General features: G+C 35.8%; 1 protein-coding gene across 1 annotated transcript; it reads right to left on the bottom strand.

Annotated features, from left to right (window-relative positions):
* Window positions 1-813: 813 nt before the first annotated feature.
* LOC107624194 (histone H3.2) lies at window positions 814-1,494 on the bottom strand. The gene has a single exon (XM_016326677.3). The coding sequence runs from the start codon at window positions 1,368-1,370 to the stop codon at window positions 960-962; it is 411 nt and encodes a 136-aa protein (XP_016182163.1). The 5' UTR covers window positions 1,371-1,494; the 3' UTR covers window positions 814-959.
* Window positions 1,495-19,638: the final 18,144 nt, after the last annotated feature.

Genomic DNA, 19,638 nt, shown 5'->3' with positions numbered 1-19,638 from the left:
TCTCTGTCATCTCTTTCTCCCATTTCTTTTGTCTTTGATTTTTTTTATTTTATTTTATTTTAGTTTCTGTTTTTCTCTTTTAATATTTCTGTGTGTTATTTTTTCTAGTATTTTATTATCTCCTCCTTTATGAGTGATGTTGATACATTAGTACAAATTTGAGAATACATTGAAATTTATTTTTTGTTTATAGAAATATCTTTATATCAGAAGATGATTCAATTTAAAAAAATAATAATAATTTATTTAATATATTGCATCACTTGTATTGATTTAGAAAACATTGAATTTCAAATTCATTTATATTTCTACTATTTAAAATTAAACTTTAGACTTAATTTTAATTTATAATACAGCATAAAATATATCTAAAGATTTTTTATAAATTTAGATCTAATTTATCAATAATATATGAATTTTTCTATAAATGAAATATTTTGTTTTGTCAAAAAAAAAAAAAAAAACGAGGCTATTCATTGTTGTGTCTTAAAGTGCAAGATGAAAGACAACATTGTGAGATCTGAGAAATAATTATTTGGTTAAAATTTGAGTTAAAGAAGTCTTATTTGACCTATTTGGCATTCACTCCTTGATTGGTTATTTCAAATTCCAAAACATAGGTAATCTAAGCAAAGTACTCTTACGATTTTTAACTTGACTGAGAATGAATTGAAATATTGCATCTAGTGCTGGAATCTTAAAATCTATTGAGTTCCTAGTGGTGGAGTATTAAAATCTGTTTAATTACGATGTTAGATATCGTCTTGAAATATTTTAAGGCAAATTCTAAAATTGATATCTAGTGTTCAGATATTACAGCATAAAATGCATATAAGCACTCATTAAGATTAGATTTCATCAATTCAACATTAAGTATTAAACCAAAGCTGAACTATCATTACAATAAAACAAATAACTGAGCTCTAAGATCTATCAGCAATAGAATCTGAATCTGAATCTCAAGCTCTCTCGCCTCTGATTCTGCGAGCAAGTTGAATATCCTTAGGCATAATAGTTACTCTCTTAGCATGAATAGCACAGAGGTTAGTGTCCTCAAAGAGACCGACGAGGTAAGCCTCCGCGGCTTCTTGGAGAGCGGCGACGGCGCTGCTCTGAAACCGGAGATCGGTCTTGAAATCCTGCGCAATCTCACGAACGAGGCGCTGGAACGGAAGTTTGCGGATCAGAAGCTCAGTGCTCTTCTGGTACTTCCTGATCTCTCTCAGAGCAACGGTTCCAGGCCGGAATCTGTGCGGCTTCTTAACTCCTCCGGTCGCCGGAGCTGATTTTCTGGCGGCTTTTGTTGCCAGCTGTTTCCTCGGCGCCTTGCCGCCGGTGGACTTGCGAGCAGTTTGCTTGGTACGAGCCATGTGAATGAAAGTGAAAGAGTGAGAAATTTGAAGGAAAATTTCTGAAATAGAAGGAGAATTGAGATGGTGAGTGAGTAAAATATTTGGGGATTGTTATATAGGGTTTAGGGTGAGTTTGATTTTGGTGGTGATTAAGGCGGGAACTGAAAGTGTTTATTTTTGGGGGAAGGGGAGAAGTGAGATGAGAAGTTTGTGACCGTTGATGGGGAGACAAATCGACGGGTATAATGGTTGGAAAGTATAGGCACGGGGATCGTGATCTGCGGCATGAGAACGTAGCCAATAGAATTAAGCTTACTGGAATTGCGTTATTCTGCAAATCATCGCTTTACTGTTTTTCTTTTCTCATTATAAAACAAGCTGTTTTATAAAATTATTAGTTAATAATTATTAAAGAATAATTTACTCAAATATTAAATTATTTAATATTATTTAATTAATAATTTTATATAAAAGTAACAAGTTTTAAGTTTTTATTTTTATTATATAATAAGAAAATAATATTTATCATTTTTTTACATTTTTATTTTTAAAAATTATTTTTATATGAATAAATAGTATTTTTGTTGAATATTGTTATTTGGAGTATTTTACAGAAGTGTGAAGTTGCAAAAAATCTTATACAGCACGCATCCTGCGTGTTGAGATTGCAAAGATTCTGTGCCAAATCTCGAGGCAATTTTTACAGATATTTTTAACAGAGATTTGCTATGTGTCAAGTACAGGACAATATGTACTTTGTGTGTTGAAGCAGCAGAAATTTCTCGCATAGTTTCGAGACAATTTTAGTAGTGATTCTTAGCCATGTATCAAGCATGCAAACAACATGCACCCTGCATGTTGGAGGAGCAGAGATTCCTCGCATAGTTCCAAGACATCTTTATCAGCATCTCCGTGCCACATGATAATCCCCGGGCAACACGCACCTTACGTGTTGACCACTTGTCCAGCTGGTCTCCATGTTTTCAACATGCATGTTCAGAGAACTCCAGTGTACTATAATGTGTTGGTACCTTTGTGAGGGAGCGAGAACTGCCTTGCATCCTTCTTTCAAGAACTTCATTCTTCATTCTTCATTTTAAAAGACTTTTAAGAGAGATTGAGAAGGAGGAAGGTAATCTTTGGTGAGGGTGAGAATAAATAGTGTGTTGCTTGGAATAATGGTACGCAATTATACGTACGCAAAAAAATATGTTATAAATTATTTGAAACAATCTAATTATGTAAGTTTAGTATTTTTGCTAATTTAGAGCTTAGTATTTGAATGTATTTTTGTTAGTAGAATTATTTTGGTTAATATTATTATTATCATTTGTATAGTGAATTAAATAATTTAAATACTTATTTTTTATTTTTTGTGATAATATTAATAATTTTTATTTATTTTTTGTTATTTGTTATTTTTTGTTATAATATTATTGTTTTTTAATCTGTTAATCTATAATTATTGAAAATAATAAGTAATAGAAATATTGATAATTTTTTTTAGAATTTTTGTTATTATATATTTATTTTTTTATGTTAAAAATTATTTTTATTAAAATTATTAAATAAGATCATTTTTTATTTTTTTCGAATATTCTATTATGATGTCACTATTAATCAGAAATAATATAAATCATTTTTTTGAATTTTTTGTAATTATGTTATTTTTAACTTCTTTTTAGTGTTATTTTTATTTTCTGTAATTATCTTTTTGAATTTTATATAATTATTTTTTATTTTCTATTTTCTATTGTCTTGTACCAAGTTAACAGAAATTTTCTACCATATAAATTTGATTCGCTAGAGATGTGGCACCTGGCGGTCGACTTGCAGGCCTTATGATAAACTCCAATTTTGTGGTTCATCTTATGTTGAATTTAGGAAATTTTATCAACTTTTCTCACATTTATTCAATGAAATAGCATGATTTTGTGAATTTCTCCTAATTTGTGCTTAAAAGTAAAAACATGGCTTTTAGGCCTAAAAATCGCTAATTTTAATTCACTTTAATTTCATTCGATACCTTCATATGTTTGTTAAGTGATTTCAGGATTACCTTACAAACAATGCGATTCTATCATATCTCGAGAGTTGCAGAGATCAAAGGGCATTCCGCATTGTTATTTGCTCTTGTGGAAAGGTAGAGGTCGAAGACTCGTTCTTTCGTATTGCCAACTGGTGAGGTTACAGTGACACTCGAAGACGTGTTACACATATTTGGCCTACCGATTGATGGAGAGGTTGTGACCGGCTAGACCGATAGCAGTTAGGACTTCTTGGTCAACTAGAGCCTGGCAATTTTCAATGGCAAATCCGTTGTGAGTAGTTCATTTAAAAGTTACATAAAGCTGGCCTGGGTTCACCATATCAGAGACACACAGCCTTTAGACACCTGGAAGTCTATTTAGTGATATGTGACGTGTCACATCTTCTATTTGATGGGTATCACCCTCTTCGCAGATAAATCGACGGTATATGCCCACGCAAAGTATCTACCACTGCTCCAATTTTTTTAGCGGATTGGCACTTACAGTTGGGGTCAACAACTCTCGCGCATCTTTACAGGTCACTATGTCGTGCATTACGGTATGATTGCAAGGAGATGGATGACCCGTTTGATTTGTTGTTTATTTGGGCGTGGGAGCGAATGCGGTTTCTTGCGCCCATTCTAAGACATTAGCTTGCACTAGCTGATATATCGGTTGCACGTAGGTAACAATACATAATTTATTGGAATTTGACTCGTATTTTATTTATATTTGACTGGAAATTATAGATTTCACCTTTATGAATTGGTCAGATTCAACCAATGGCTTTATAGCCACAACAATCGTGTCCGAATCCAATTTGCAGTGATCTTGTGAGATCGTTCTCATGAAACACGTGCGCCTCCCGTTGTATCTCTGAATCTCCCAACATGCTTTCTTCTGTATCAAGCTGGCTCGGATAAGCCAATCGCACCCACGTCCATAAGTCTTGCATTTTACATAGAACGTCTGTGGTTCGAATTCATAAACAACATAATCAACTTCTCAGAAGATAGTGTAACTTTGAATTGTCATGATGACTGATTTTCTAGAACTGTATTCCATTCAGATCCTAAACTCTCCATCCTCAAGATCAGCAACACCTATAAAAAAAATTGTCGCTCATTGATCCGTCAAAACAAAATTAAGGAAATATGCTACCCACTCCTCCCGTACCTATGTTCGCATATTCGTGTTGCTTGTATGTTTGACACGTGTGCAACACACATGGTGTGTGTTACTTGGATGAGCACCACGTGGACAACACGCATAGTGCGTGTCGCTTCTGATTAGGGCACGTGTCCATCATGCTGCATACGTGCTGAGTCAACACGTGACCTGCATGTTCACCTGTAGTATCTGCAACGTCCACCTACTTGTATATACACCAAAAAACTCCATTTCTAATAAAAACTCACATCTTTTCTCCCTATTAAAATTTTTTAGCCTTTCATTTTATACTTTTTATGGTGATAAATTTTTATTTTTTATTCCTTATCAATCACATTTAATACAAAACTAAAAGATATAAAAAAAATATACATAAAAATTATACATATAAGATTCTTCAAAATAAATAATGTTTCAATTTGGCTGCTTTTTATTATTTATATATATATGTATATATATATATATATATTTTTTTTTTCTTTTTTTTATCTTCTTCTTTTTTCTTATCTTCTATTATATAAAAATATATAGGAATAGTTTGGTGTTTAGATTATTTTTTTAAATATTCTTTATTATATATAATTTATCTATCTATAATATAAAAGAGATACGAAAATAGTTTGGTATTCAAATTATTTTCTTTAAACACCTTTTATTATATATAATTTATAAAATTAAACATTTTAGTACTTTGCTATCTTGATTAATTTTAAATGTATTATTATATTACCATATTTAGTAGGGTAATTCAGTTGAATAAATTATTTGAAGATTAAAATTACACAATATCCTAGATTTAAATTGGTTAAACGTCAGTCTTAAATACTTTTATATAAATCGAATTTAGTCAAATTAAATCACACAAATACATGTAAACCAAATCGATTGAATTTGATTTACACTTTATACTAAATTGAAATGATCAAATTCGATTTAATGGAATAGATAAAACTTTTTTAATAAATCAACACAAGTAAGTTCGATTTACTTAGTTTTGTATCACAAAGTATAAATCGAATGAAATGTATTCGATTCACACTTTTTTTCTGACGCTAAGACAAAAGCAAGGAAAGCAAAAGAACAAATTCGTAACAAGGTAGGACCCAGCCTTCAATTCAACCTCAATTTATTATTATATTATTTTTTATTTGAATTGCTTTTAATGCAAATTTATTAAATACTTGTACCTATGTATACATCATATCGTATGAGTTATATTCTATTTTACATGATCAAAATGTCAAATTTTATTTGACACAACTGGCTACAATGCAATAAAAATTCGAGTAAATATCTTTTCTGGCTCTGATCTTTTTGAAAATAGACAAGTCGCTCCCTAACATTTGAAAAATCACAAATTAATCCCTGTCTATCTCTTTCGTTAGACACTTAGACCCTTCTGTGGCTCCCTCTATTTAAACTCGATGAAAAAAGCTAACGTATAACAGTGAGGTGGTGACTTGGCATGGACACATCATCTGACTTGGTTAGGACCATTTAGCTCCTACCCAATCAGCAAAATGGGGTGTCATTCTCAACAAAGGAGAGACGCGCGTTTTTTATGAGTCTCCCCTTTCCCCCTTACATATATCTTCAGTAGCAAAATCACCCTCACTTGATACACAAAATTACACATTAACCCTAAGAAAGTGAAACGTTTTTCTCTAAAGCAAGCTGACAAAGACTTCCAGCGAGGAGGTAGCGAGGGCATTATTGACGGAGCCATTGACGGCGCTACTAAGGTTAGTGTCATTTAGTTCATTGGCATCTTTTGGTTGTATTTTGTATATATTTTTTAATCTTGTTTTGCTACCCTTAGTCACTGTCTGATCAAGTAAAGATAGTTTGGTTATAATTGGTGTGGATGATTAGAGTAATTACTTAATCATAAGTGTTGCACATTTTTCTTCTAGCAAATGTCATATGAAATTGTCCTTGTTTTTCATTATGGGAGTTGGTTCGAAAGGGATTCTGATGGATTATTGTACTACTTTAATGGACAGGTTGAGATATCTTCTCTGTTGGACATAGATGATGTTAATTTCAAGGACTTGGTGAAAATGTTTAAGGGTCTATGGTATATAAGCTACAAAGAGATTTATTGGTATGATGGTACTGCCCCTGACTTGGAGTCTGAATTACACATTCTTAAGGGAGATAAGGAGATTAATGAGACATGTGACAAAAATATGGAGGATGTGGAGTCTGATTTACTGGTCATCTATTTTGAACACAATGTTAGCAAGCCGAATATAATTCCATAAGAGAGAACAGTGAATGAAGTTGTTGAAGTTGAGTCTTCTTCTAATGATGATGAATATGAGACCACTAAAGATGAGCCTTACAACCCCCCTCACCCGGATTGGAATCCAATAGCAGCAGTAGCGGTGAAAAAGGTAAGGCCAAGAAGAAGTGTGTGAGGAAGAATAAGAATGGTGGATTGAGTTCCGAACACAAGTCTACCAAGAAGAAGACAACTGGAAAACCAAATACTTCTAAAAAGAAGACTAATGTGCCACATGGTGAAATTGATGATAAGGACTTGTCTCCTAGGACTAAGAAGAAGAAGGAAAAAAGATATGTTGGAAGAGTTAGGAAACATATCTTGTCTCAAGAAGGAGGATGTAATGGGCCAAGGAGTGGGCTTAATAATGAAAGAGGTAATGGATCAGGTGAGGTGGATCCAACTCCAGAGGTAAGGGATAGGCCCATTTCAGAGCCTGTTACTGAGGAGGTGAACTCAGACATGGACAAGCCCTATGAATATGAATCCGAGGCATTTAACTTCCCATTTCTAGTGAAGAGGATATCCGAGGCATTTAACTTCCCATTTCTAGTGAAGAGGATGAGGATAGACCAAGACATCCTGATTTTAATGAGGAAAATGAATATGGTAAGGTTGAATTTCAGATAGGACAGCAGTTTACTACTATGGCACTGTTTAAGCAAGCATTGAAAGACTACTTTGTCTTTGAGGGTAAAGAGCTGCAATATTTAAAGAATGAGCTGAAGAGAATTAGAGCTAGGTGTGCTAAGGAGGATTGTTCCTGGCTTGTGTTCTGTTCCTATAATAGCCAGAGTATTTGCTATCAGATTAAGACACTTTATGGAGAGCATAACTGTGGAAGAAATTTAAGCAGTAATATGGCAGACAAAGCTTGGGTCACAAGCAAATTGGTCAAGAGGCTGCTAACCCGACCACTTATGACACCAAAGGAAGTCTTGGAGCATATGAAGTAGGACTATAATGTCTATATAAACTACAAGATGATTACTAGAGCCTTGAAGGATGCTAGAGAGGAAATAATTAGAAATGAGCGAGAATAGTATGGAAAGCTTCATGACTAAATGCATGAAATTCATAGAAGCAATCTGGGTTCTACTGGAATGATTGATGTAATTCCACAACCAGAAGGGCGTCCACTTTTTAATAGACTATACATATCTCTTGACGCATGTAAAAAAGGCTTTAAGGCGGGTTGTCAGCCTCTTATTGGATTGGATGGTTGTTTTCTTAAAGAATACTTTGATCTGTTGTTGGATAGGACACGAACAATCTTTTTTTGTTATAGCCTTTGCCGTAGTTGAACCAAAGAACACTGACTCTTGGAGATGGTTTTTGTCGATCTTGCAAGATGATCTTGGACTAATCATTGGTCATGGATGGAACTTCATGTCGGATTAACAAAAGGTATAAAGTTACTGAAATTGCAACTGTATGATTATGTAAGCTCGCCTAGCTTTAAATTCATTTGTGTTGTTTGTATTTTTTAAAGGAATTGGCTAATGCCTTGCATGAAGTTATGTTGCAAGCGAACCATAGAAATTGTGTGCTTCACATCTGGAAAAACTTCATCAAGCACTTTAAAAATAAGCAAACTAAGGGGTTGGTGTGGAAGGCTTCTAAGAACATAACAATGAGAGACTTCAGAAATTCAATGGAGCTTATAAAGAAGGTGAATAATGAAGCCTACGAATATCTAAACAACTTTGAACCGGCTGCCTGGAGCAAGGCATATTTTAGTCTCGGCCCTAAGGTGGACAACATAACAAACAACATGTGCGACGTGTGGAACGCAAAAATTATGGAGTACAGGATCAAACCAATTCTGAGTATGTGTGAAGATCTTAGATGCTACATTACAAGATAAATGGCAGAGCATAAACACATATTAAGCAAGTGCACTTAGAAACTGGTTCCAATTCAACAATTAAGATTGGATGAGTATGTTATACCAAAAAGCAATAAGTGGACTACAGAATGGGCTGGGGATGATGCTAGAGTGTTATTTGAAGTGCAGAGATACCAAACTAGGGTTGCTGTCAATTTGCATAAACAAACTTGTGCCTACAATGTTTGGCAACTAACAGGTTAACCTCTAACTTTGTCCTTTAGTATAATTGGTTGTGTGTTTATTTGAAACAATATGACATGTTATTCAACTGATTACTGTCAGGTCTACCTTGTAAATATGAAGTTGCTGCCATACCAAGACTGAAGAGATAGAATCTAAGGCCAGAAGTGTTTGCATATAAGTGGCTCACAATGGATGCCATAAGAGTTACTTATGGGGATTCAATCAAACTAGTTAACTTTGAAGAGTTCTGGGAGAAAACTAATAGGCTCCGTCCTGAGGCACAAAACATTAGGAGACACCTTGGAAGACCAACTAAGAAGAGGAATGTTGATGTGGTGGCAGAGGCTCAGATGAAAGAACAAGGTCACAAAGTGAAGAAGGCATTCCAGTTGACATGCAGTAAATGTTAACAGAAGGGCCACTATCATAGGACATGTAAAGGTGCACCAGTGAACCTGAATTGGCAACCAAAGAAAAAGAAGCCAAAGCAATAACCAGGTGGAAAGCAATAAGCACCTACTACTACAAATTAGAACCCAGAACAGGTCAAGTTGTAATATTGGTAATTCAATCTCTATGTGAACAATTTTGTGCCTAATTGATGCTAAATGTTTGTTGTATTTTTTTGTATTGCACAGAATTTGGATGGAGCTGAACCAATTGTAAGCAACAATGTGGTTGTGGCACCCCTAGACCTAGTGGCATCCCCCTTTTGAATTTTATATTAGGTATTTTTGTTGTGTTTGAAACTGATATGGACTAAGCTAAAATTGAAACAAACTTTTTTTTAATTGTAATTTGGTGCGGTATTTCAAAACCACAAATTAACTGACAAGTGCACCGGGTCATACCAAGTAATACCTCAGGTGAGTGAGGATCGATCCCACAAGGATTGATGGACTAAGCAACAATGGTCGAATAATTCCTTAGTCAGGCAAGCAGAAAATGATGTTTTGGGAGTTCAAAAAGCATTAAACAGTAGTTCAGATAGTAGAGAATGCAAACAGTAAGAATCATGTGAAATAGATGTGAGAAGGTAGTTAAGGTATCGAAAATGTTTATCGTTCTGGATTCAGTTTTCTTACCAACTAATTTAATCATGCAAAATTCATTTCATGGCAAACAGTCAGTGACTAAACCTTAATGTGTTAGTGATTTAGTCTCCTTTAACCTAGTCAATCGTCAATGTCTTGGTCACTTAATTTCGATTAGAGGGTTAAGTTCAATTCTATTTTATGGCCACAGAGACCCTAATTACCCAAAGCTAAGAGGATTATATGTCATGCATCCTGATTAGTTCAAGTAATTAATAATTTAGGAGGAATTTACTTTCAAGCTGTTGTTCAGGTGAGATATCTCTTCCAAGAATCACAAGGACGCATATAGAATAAGGATTATTCTTCCGATCTACCCAAATTCATAAAATGAAGAACAAAAGTAATGCTTGAAACTAAATCAATACATTAGTTAAAATAGAAGAATAATAATCTTAATCCATAGCAATAAACAGAGCTCCTAACCTTAACTAAGGAGGTTTAGTGGCTCATGATTCAGAGAGAAAACTAGGGTTCAGAAAATGTGAAAGTGCCGAAGTCCAAAGATCCCCTCGAAGGGTGAATTTTTTTTCCTTTTATATCTAATCTAATTTGATTTGAAACTAAAATAAAATAATAAATTCTAAACCTAAAAGATTTTGTTTGTAATTAAAAATAACTAAAATAAAATAAAATAGAGTAATTAAAAGCTAAATCCAACTAAAGATACTCCTTTGATGAGGTTGTGATCTGGATTGCCTGACGCTGGCAGTTAGCTCCCTTGAGGGCAGAAACTCCTCTAACGTTGCTGAGTTACTGGTGCTAAACGTCAGCTTGGCATTTAGTGCCCTAGTGGGCAGCTCCAATTCTTCTCTTTATTGCATAAAACTCTGCCAAACTGATCCGAACTTCACCTAAAATAATTAAAACACCATAACAACTCAAAGTATCATCTAAGGAGGATTTTAACACTAAAATATACTTAAACTCAATAAATTCTAACTTAAAATAAATAGAAAATAAGGGAAAGATGCTCACGCATCATACTTATCAGGCTAAGGCAAAAAAACAAAAGAATTTTTTTTTTCAAATTCAGGAGCACACTCATACTAATGCAAGAACCAAGAGTGGAGATCCAATTCTTATAGTCTGTGCCACTACAACCAGAGGTCTTTTTTAATTGTCAAATAACCATATACACTGCAAAAAACTTTTAGCCCACTATATCAAACTGAAATATATTTTTATGTTTTGCTTTAGGGAATGGATGTTACTGCTAGCCCTTCAGTGCCAACTAATCCAAATTCTTCCGACCATGGAGTACAATCCATAGCCAAGCAAACAATCACTAGGAGCAATACACAAGACCACCAACTCAGGAGCAATAACACACTAATGCTGACATTGGTTCAGGAATTGCAACAACCTTTAAATTTGTTCCCACACTAGGCCTGAATGCACCCCCTGGATTCAAGCCAACATATGGCTTAAGGCCACTAAAGAAGAAATGGCAAATTCATACCCATGGTTACTATCATAGGATTGGTGTGTTTTACTTTTTTTTCGGTTGTTATGCATCTTGGATGTATTAAAGATTGAGACCTTTTATTTAATGACTTGGAATATGTAACCGACTTGTAGTTACTTTTTGTTTAGGTGTAGGGATTTAGCTCCAAAACATGTTTTCTTATTTCTAGCTGATACATCAGCAGACTAAACTATGCCTATGTGCATAGCATTATGAATGAAATTTCTATGCTTTTTGATATATATCAAACTATCCAAGGTTTCATAGATCCATAACTCTTACACAAAATTAGATTATCATTAATACAAAAAAATCACAATCCATCCATATAGAACATGGTAACTATAGATCAGTTGGTCTATCAGAGTGATTGGGTAATCAGACGTGTAAAACATGTGAGGCAATGGAATTTGTCCTATGATTACGTGCTGCCTAGAATCCCTATATCGCCTAGGACTCGAGCTCCCGTTCGGAGTCTGTTTTCTCTTGGATTGAGCTGATTGGGATCGGGAGTTGGACCTTCCTCGTCTATCATGGTCATCATATGGCTCCTCACGGTGAGAAGTTCCTCTCCGATTTTGCCGATACTTGCCCTCATGTCGGTGATCTCGAGACCTCTCCTGAGTCGTTTTCTCACGTCCACGGTAGTGACCTCTAGCTGCACAACTTCGAGATCGAGATCTTCGAGATTGCGGGCATTCTTCCAACTTTCACTCTAGCTCCTACATCTTGTGCTGCATTTCTTGCATTTCTTCTATTTTGTGCCGTATCTCTTACATGGTGTGGTCATAGTCCTATGCCCCCAAACTAATGATATGATGTTCTCCATTATTGTGCCCAAACCCTGGAGGGACTTGACGTTCATCCGTGGAGTTGGGATCAGTTTCATGTCTGTCCTCGCAGAGAGTTTCTTTGAACGGAGTGTTTAGATTAATGGTTGATTGGATCTTGTGTTCAACTATGGTGCAAAAAATTTTGGGATCTCCATAGACAGCGCCAATGTTTGTACCTAGCCCGTGATACGAACTTGAGAGAATCCGAGATCCCGAGGTAAGTTGTTTACAGTCCACGCTGGGAGGACAACCTGTGATAACACTCCAAAACTTAAGTCGATAGTGTGTTTCTTATAGAGATGACAATATCTCATTGTCTTAGGAGCCCCATTTTATGTACTTCTTGAGTGTTCATTAAGTATTTATTGTTGGATATGCATTTACATTGTTTGTTAGTGGTTTTTCTGATCTGTGGTTATATTCATATCTTGGATGCGTTTCCTGTTGTAATGTCGGTAACGCATAATTTAGTGCGGTTGAAATTTCCACTACCCGTTATTGTCCATAACACATGTATATATGTTTTATGTTTGGCAAAGGACATACATAAAACACATAAAACTTTAAAAATTCAATAATACCCTCATCATCTATCTTCACCACCATTCATAATTTTTCATCAACCACCACACTAATTCTTTTCTTCCACCTCCATTCATAACAAAAAAATTATACAAATAATAAATATTCTAGTAATTTCAACAACAAATTCAATAATTTTTTTAAAAAGCATAGATTAATAATAAAAAATAAAAAACTTTATTTTAGAAAAAAAAATCCAAAAAGGGACAAATAAAAGGATGAATAGAGATGAAGATGGAGTTATCATGGATTGTAGGGGTGAGCACGAGTCGGTTTGGTTCGGATTTATGGTAAAATTAGAATCGAACCGATTAAAATGTAATTGGTTCGGTTTGGTTCGGATTTGCATTTTTTTGTACATGTACCCGAACCAAACCAAATCGATTAAGAACGGATTGGTTCGGTTCGAGTAATTGGGTACCCGATGACTTTGAAATTCATAAAAAAAACCAAATTTTTATCTTAAAAATTCAACAAGTACAATAAACATGTAACATCAATAGAAATAATCCAAACATGTTAAACACCAAATACATTAAAAACTAAACTCATTAAAATCCAAACATATTAATAATGAATAATAATTGTCTAATGGAAAAGCCATATATATTTTTTATTTTTTTATTTAATTAATATATGATTGGGTTCGCGGGTTGGTTCGGGTTCTGCACTCCCAAAACCGATACCTGAACCAATCACTAACAAAAGTCATCGGTTTGGTTCGGGTTGGACCCGATTACCCATTGGTTTCAGAACCAATTTAATTGGTTCGGTTCAAATTCGGATGGGTGAAGAACTGAAGATTGATGGTTTAGAATTCAGAATAAATTCCCGTTGCAGGTATAGTTTCTAAACCAAGCAACCATCCTTTCTTACAAACGTTTTGGTTGTCACAAGTAACAAACCCCTAAATAAATTGATAACCGAAGTATTTAAACCTCGGGTTGTCTTCTCAAGGAACTGCAGGGAAGTATGTTCTTATTATTGGTTATGAAGATTGTAAATTGGGGTTTTGAAAGTAGGGAGCAAGTAATTTAAATTGCAATTAAAATAAGTAAATGACTGTAAAATAAACTTTTGGTAAGGTATGAGAAATTGGAAGTCCTGTCCTAATTATCCTTATCAATGGTGATGAGAATTGAGTCTTAATCCCACTTAGTTAGCCTTTACTAAAGCAAGGGAAGGTCAAGTGGATTGATTAGTCTGATCTTCAGGCTCTAGTCAATTCCTAAGAAAGGACTGGAATTATTGAAGTTCAATTCAATTAGCAAAGATAACAATTATCGATCACATTGAGTTTGATAACTCCTGAGTTACTGATTTCTTAACCAAGACCAAAAGGGGAAAAGTAAATCTACTCGAATAAAAATATCTTCAGATTGGAGGTAACAGTAACATAAATAAAAGAGAGCAATCATAAACTGAATTACCTCAAATAACATTAATTAAAAGAATAATCTATAACATAGAAAAGTTCACAAATTAAATTGAGAAAATAATTAATTAAAAGGAATGTTGAACCTGATAGAAAGGGGCAATCATGAAAGCGAGAAAAATCCTAAATCCTAATCCTAAGAGAGAGAGGAGAGAACATCTCTCTAAAAACTACATTTAAATCATGAAAAGTGAATAATTGGAGACTCCCCCTTGACTGGATGCATTCCCCCACTTTATAACCTATAATATGTGCTTTCTGTACTTGGATCTGGGCCAAAAAGAGCTTTAGAAATCATTGGGAGCATTTTCTGTAATTTCTGGTGTGTGGCCTCTGTCACGCGTCCGCGTGGGTCACGCGGTCGCATCATCTGGAGTTTTCCTTATCACGCGTTCGCTTCGGTCATGCGTCCGCATCATCTGTGTTCTGCTCAAGGCGCACGTTCGCGTCGCGCTCTCTTCGTGCCAGACATGCGGCCGCGTCGCCCACGCGTTCACGTCGCTGCCAGTTTCTTCAAAAACTCTATTTTGTGCTTTCCTTCCATTTTTGTATGTTTCCTTTCTATCCTTTAAGTCATTCCTGCCTTTAGAATATCTGAAACTACTTAACACACAAATCACGACATCGAATGGTAATAAAGAGTAATTAAAATAATTATTTTTAAAGCATAGGAAACATGTATTTCACATATATCACATAATAAGGAAGGGAAAGTAAAACCATGTAATTAACATGAATAAGTGAATGAAGGATTGAATAAACTACTTAAATTAGGCACAAAATATATCATAAAATATGGGTTTATCAACCTCTCCACACTTAAACAATAGCATGTCCTCATGCTAAATCCAAGATAAAGAGTAAGGTTAAAGTTAAAGTGGTGGAATCTCGTGCAATGCAATCTATTCTAAATGCAACTACTTAAATGAATCATGCAATTCTAATTGTCATTCACTTGTATATAAAACTTACATGTAGTTGAATTAATTTACATTCTCAAGGAATTATATATGCATAGCCAAACCTTAGATAATGTTAAAGTACTTTTACAATTGAGATGGGAAAGAAAAATATTGTACAAATTTGTAAGACAATTAACAATTTAAGCAGAGATATATGTTGATGAACTATTGAACCCTCACTGGATTTTGTGTTTACTCTCTAGTCACTCAGTGTTTATTAGGTTAATCACTCTATTCTTCTTTTTATCCTTACTTTCTATAACTTTATTCTTCATCTAACCAATCAACAATTACAGAATACAGACATACAAAAATCATGAGGTCTTTATTTAAGGTTGTAATGGGGCCAAGGTAAAGGTAAGGGTATATGTATAAGGCTAAGTGAGTTAATAAGTGAATCCTTGATTAGTCTAAGATCTCACCTAACATACATATTTTGTAATTCAAAGGTTTCTTTACCTATTTACCCAAATTTTCTCACTTTGTATTGCAAGCTCATATATTAACTTTAACTTTTGTCCCATGTGCATTAATTCCTTTATTTTGCAATTGGAGAATTTTTTGTATTCCCTTTATAATATATATATATGCACATGGTAATTTAATTATTTTGATTTCACATGAGCATGCTTCCCAAAACTTTTATTTTGAAATGTCTTTATTCTTTTTAATTTTTTACCTTTGTTTCTATAATCCATGTTCCCATAAGGTTCCCCACACTTAAACAATACACAATTTCTATCTTAAGCTAACCAAGGATTCAACTTGGGATTTTTTATTTTGTTTTTCTGCTTAAGGCTAGTATTGTGGTTTATAGAACAAGAGGGGATTAAAAGCTCAAGGGGGCTAACAAGGGTGATGTAAAAGGTAGGCTAATTTTGGGATAAGTGAGCTAGAATCAAACAATGGCCTCAATCACTTTTTTGGTATGTATCTATATTCTATAATTGGACATATAGATTAAAACAAAGTAAAGAACATTAGAATAAAAAAGAAGGGCGAAATACACAGGAATAAAATATTATGGTTTGAATGTAACCATACAATTAAGTTCAAAACTCACAGGCTGTGTGTTCTCTAGCTCAAAAATCATATCTCAGTTATATATGTCATGTAAGTGAAAAATTAAGAGTTTCCATTATTCTCAATGTAAACCTTAGGGTGGCTTTAAAGTTTTAGTGTTTCTCCTTGATGAAATGTTGTTAACTAACTAACATGTAATGCTATATATACAAGGTGTGGATTGTTTTTATATTAAAGTCTCTAGTTTACTTCCTTTTTATTTTCAATTTAAACTAAACTATCATATACTAAAAGGGTAAACTATACTAATTAATCCACATATTCTATAACTAATAAGTTAGAATTGCAACTAAACTAACTGGCTAAAATATAAACTAAAGTGCAAAATGCAGAAATAGAGTAAAAATACATGAAAAGAGCAATGTATAAGTACTGAGAAATAAAAATAAAGATAAAAATACAGAAAAATAACAAAATAAAATAAAAAGAGTCTGTAGTGGTTCACCAAGAAAAATACGCCAGAGATGGCGACCTCCCCACACGTAATATAAATCATTGTCCTCGATGCTCACTCAAGCAGGGTGTGAAGGAGTGTCATCACTGGAATGTTGTGTGGCTGGAGTCTCTGTGGTGGTGGCCTGAGGGTCTGCTTGCTGCAGAGGAGGTGCTGACTGTATAGGAACCTCTGGGTTTGCAGCCTGAATCTGATGCGGGGCCTCCTGTTGTGGCGTAACCTGCTCCGGGTCTGCCTGCTCAGCCTCTTTCTGTGGATGGGTCTCCGCCTCATGATCATCCGCCTCCTCCTCAGATGGCTCTGATTGTGTGTCAGGCTCGGAGGGGATGTCGCCGCCAGATCGTATCATCAGCTTTAGGTGCTCATAGCGTCGCTTGCTGCGACGCTCAGATCTCTCATATCGGCGTCGGTTGCGGTGCTCCATCTGGTCTAGCTACTGAAATAGGCGGTGCACGAGGTGATAAACTGGTTCTGAGGCAGGTGGAGGTGCAGTGGTGGTAGCTGGGGTAGCAGTAGATGAAGAGGGGCAAGCTGAAGGTGTGGCTGTCTCATCAGGGACGGTGAGGAATGGATGTCTGTAGCCCAAAGCCAGAAAGTTCCTGCTGTAAGGGATAATCTTCTTACATTCTGCAGCAGGTGGCTTCTCATCAACATCCTCCCAAGGCACGTCAGCTCGATGGCCGAGGTGGGTAATCAGATATAGAAAGGGGAGAGTGCCTCTGACGTGGACCCTGGCCATGTAGTACCGGATGAATCGTGGCAGGTACAGGTCCTTACCCTCCATCACACACCAGAGGAGGGTGATCATAGCGGCAGGTAGCTCCGTCTCGTGAGTACTCGGCATAACAAAGTTGCTCAGGATCTGGTGCCAGAGCCAAGCCTCATCATTTAAGTATATCCTCTTGATTCCCTTAGGCATGGTGGTGTTTTGACCCATGACCCATGGGACAGTCGGGTCAAGGGCTATCCTTGCCTTGACCGCATCCCAGTCAAACCTCATGAAGCGCATGTCCTCCTCGGCCTTTTGGTAACCATCGAGCTGATCGGATTTAGGCTGAACCTTTAGAATATCCTCAATGGCCTCTTCAGTGACCAGTATCTACTTCCCTCTTAGGTTCACTGCATCTAGGGAAGTTTTGAGGTAATTGCAGTAAAACTCTCTTACCCAAGAAGCATTGACCTCTGTCAGGTTTCTCTCCAGGAAGAACCAGCCTCTTTGTTTGATCTGATCGGAGGTGTATTACTAGAGTTCTTCCGGAATTTTCAGAGTCCGCTCCAGGTACAGGTTCCTGGAGGTTGCAAACACCGGATACTTCAACTCGCAGTATCTGTTTGCAAACTTAGTGGGATTAGTGGCAGGGAGTAGCTGGTCAGCCTTCTCCTGCGGGGTAAAGTGTTTCTCCCGCCAGGAGTCATCATGCATGATGTCCAGGATGGACATAGAGGATTCTCCTCTTTTTCGTTTGCCAGTTGTTGCCTTTCCTTTTCCTTTTCTTTGAGTGTCAGACATCCTGAAAAACAGAAATCTATGAGATAATAAAAACGGGAAAACAAGTAGGCAAATAACAAAATAAGCACAAAGTGGCAAAGGAGCAGTAGAATAATTAAATGAGTTGAAGAATTGTGCATTTTGGATTGGTTCGGGAATAAAAAGCTGAGATGAGAAATTTCAATCCAAAAAGTAATAGAATTCATGTTAATTAGGAAAAACCATAAACATGCCTTGAGTTAAAAAGTAAAAGTGAAGAGTGAGTCAAAAAGCAGAGGGGGTTGTTAGAAAGGTAAAAGTGGTTTTAAATTGAAAAAGAGGTTAGAAATAAAAAATCAGTGAGTTAGTAAAAAAAAAGTTAAGGTAAGCGGCATGATGATTGGTTTCTAAGTAACAAGAATTTCACAATTTGAAGCAACAGACAACTCATATTTAAGCAAGGAAATCAAGGTGTTGATGATTCATATAGATATACTAATAACGAAAAATTGAAATCAAATCATCAATAATGTGATTTATAAACCGGGGAAACAAAAGGAATAAGAATGCTGGCCCGTGCATTCATGAATTGGTTTGGTGAAAGCTAAAGAAAGCAAAATTGAAAATGCCAAAACCAAGACATGAATGAGAATCAAAACGATTTATAGAAAATTGGGCAGCATTCCGGCTAAAATTGGATGTTCTCGGAAAATAAACAGCAAGCAGAATAGTTCATATAAACTAAAATAAACTGCAAATAGATATAAATAATATGAACATGAAAGAGCAGTCGCAATAGCAGCATGAACAGTAAGAACATCATATGAACAATACTTAGATCACAGCAACAGCAGAATTGCAAAAATTATAAAACAAGTAGCAAGAACATCGCAATTAAACAGGCCTAAATCCACTAACCACATCCTAGGCTACCTAACCACCTAGAATCCACTACAACATGCATATCTAACTAGCCTAAATGTAAACAGAAACGGAAAAAATTGCAATTGACTACGAATTGAAATAAGAGTGGCGTTCGGCGGAACCTGGTAGGCGTATGAATTAAGCTAAGGAACTGAGAGATGGCTGGGGGTGGTTGCGGTGGTGGCTGACGCAGCGGTGATGGCGGTAGGCACGGCGGTGAACGGCTGTCCAGCGGCATGGGTTGCTGTTTGGGGTAATGGGAGGGGTAGGTGTTAAGGGGGAAGGAAGGGAAGGGGTGAGGGTGTTGGTGGTGGGTGGAGCGGCGGTGATGGTGGCTTGGTGGCTGTGGCTGGGCGTGGTGGTGGCAGCGGTGGTGGAGGGAAGAAGAGAAGAGAAAGAGAAGAAAGTGAGGGAAGGAAGAAGGG

Source organism: Arachis ipaensis, chromosome B10 (assembly GCF_059453495.1).
Source record: "Arachis ipaensis isolate K30076 ecotype BB chromosome B10, ASM5945349v1, whole genome shotgun sequence".
NCBI lineage: Eukaryota > Viridiplantae > Streptophyta > Magnoliopsida > Fabales > Fabaceae > Arachis > Arachis ipaensis.
Note: the sequence above shows the minus strand (reverse complement) of the source record. Positions and strands in the feature narration are given on the sequence as shown.

Coding starts and splice junctions, on each gene's coding strand:
- LOC107624194 (XM_016326677.3), bottom strand. CDS start 1,370: ATGGCTCGTACCAAGCAAACTGCTCGCAAGTCCACCGGCGGCAAGGCG.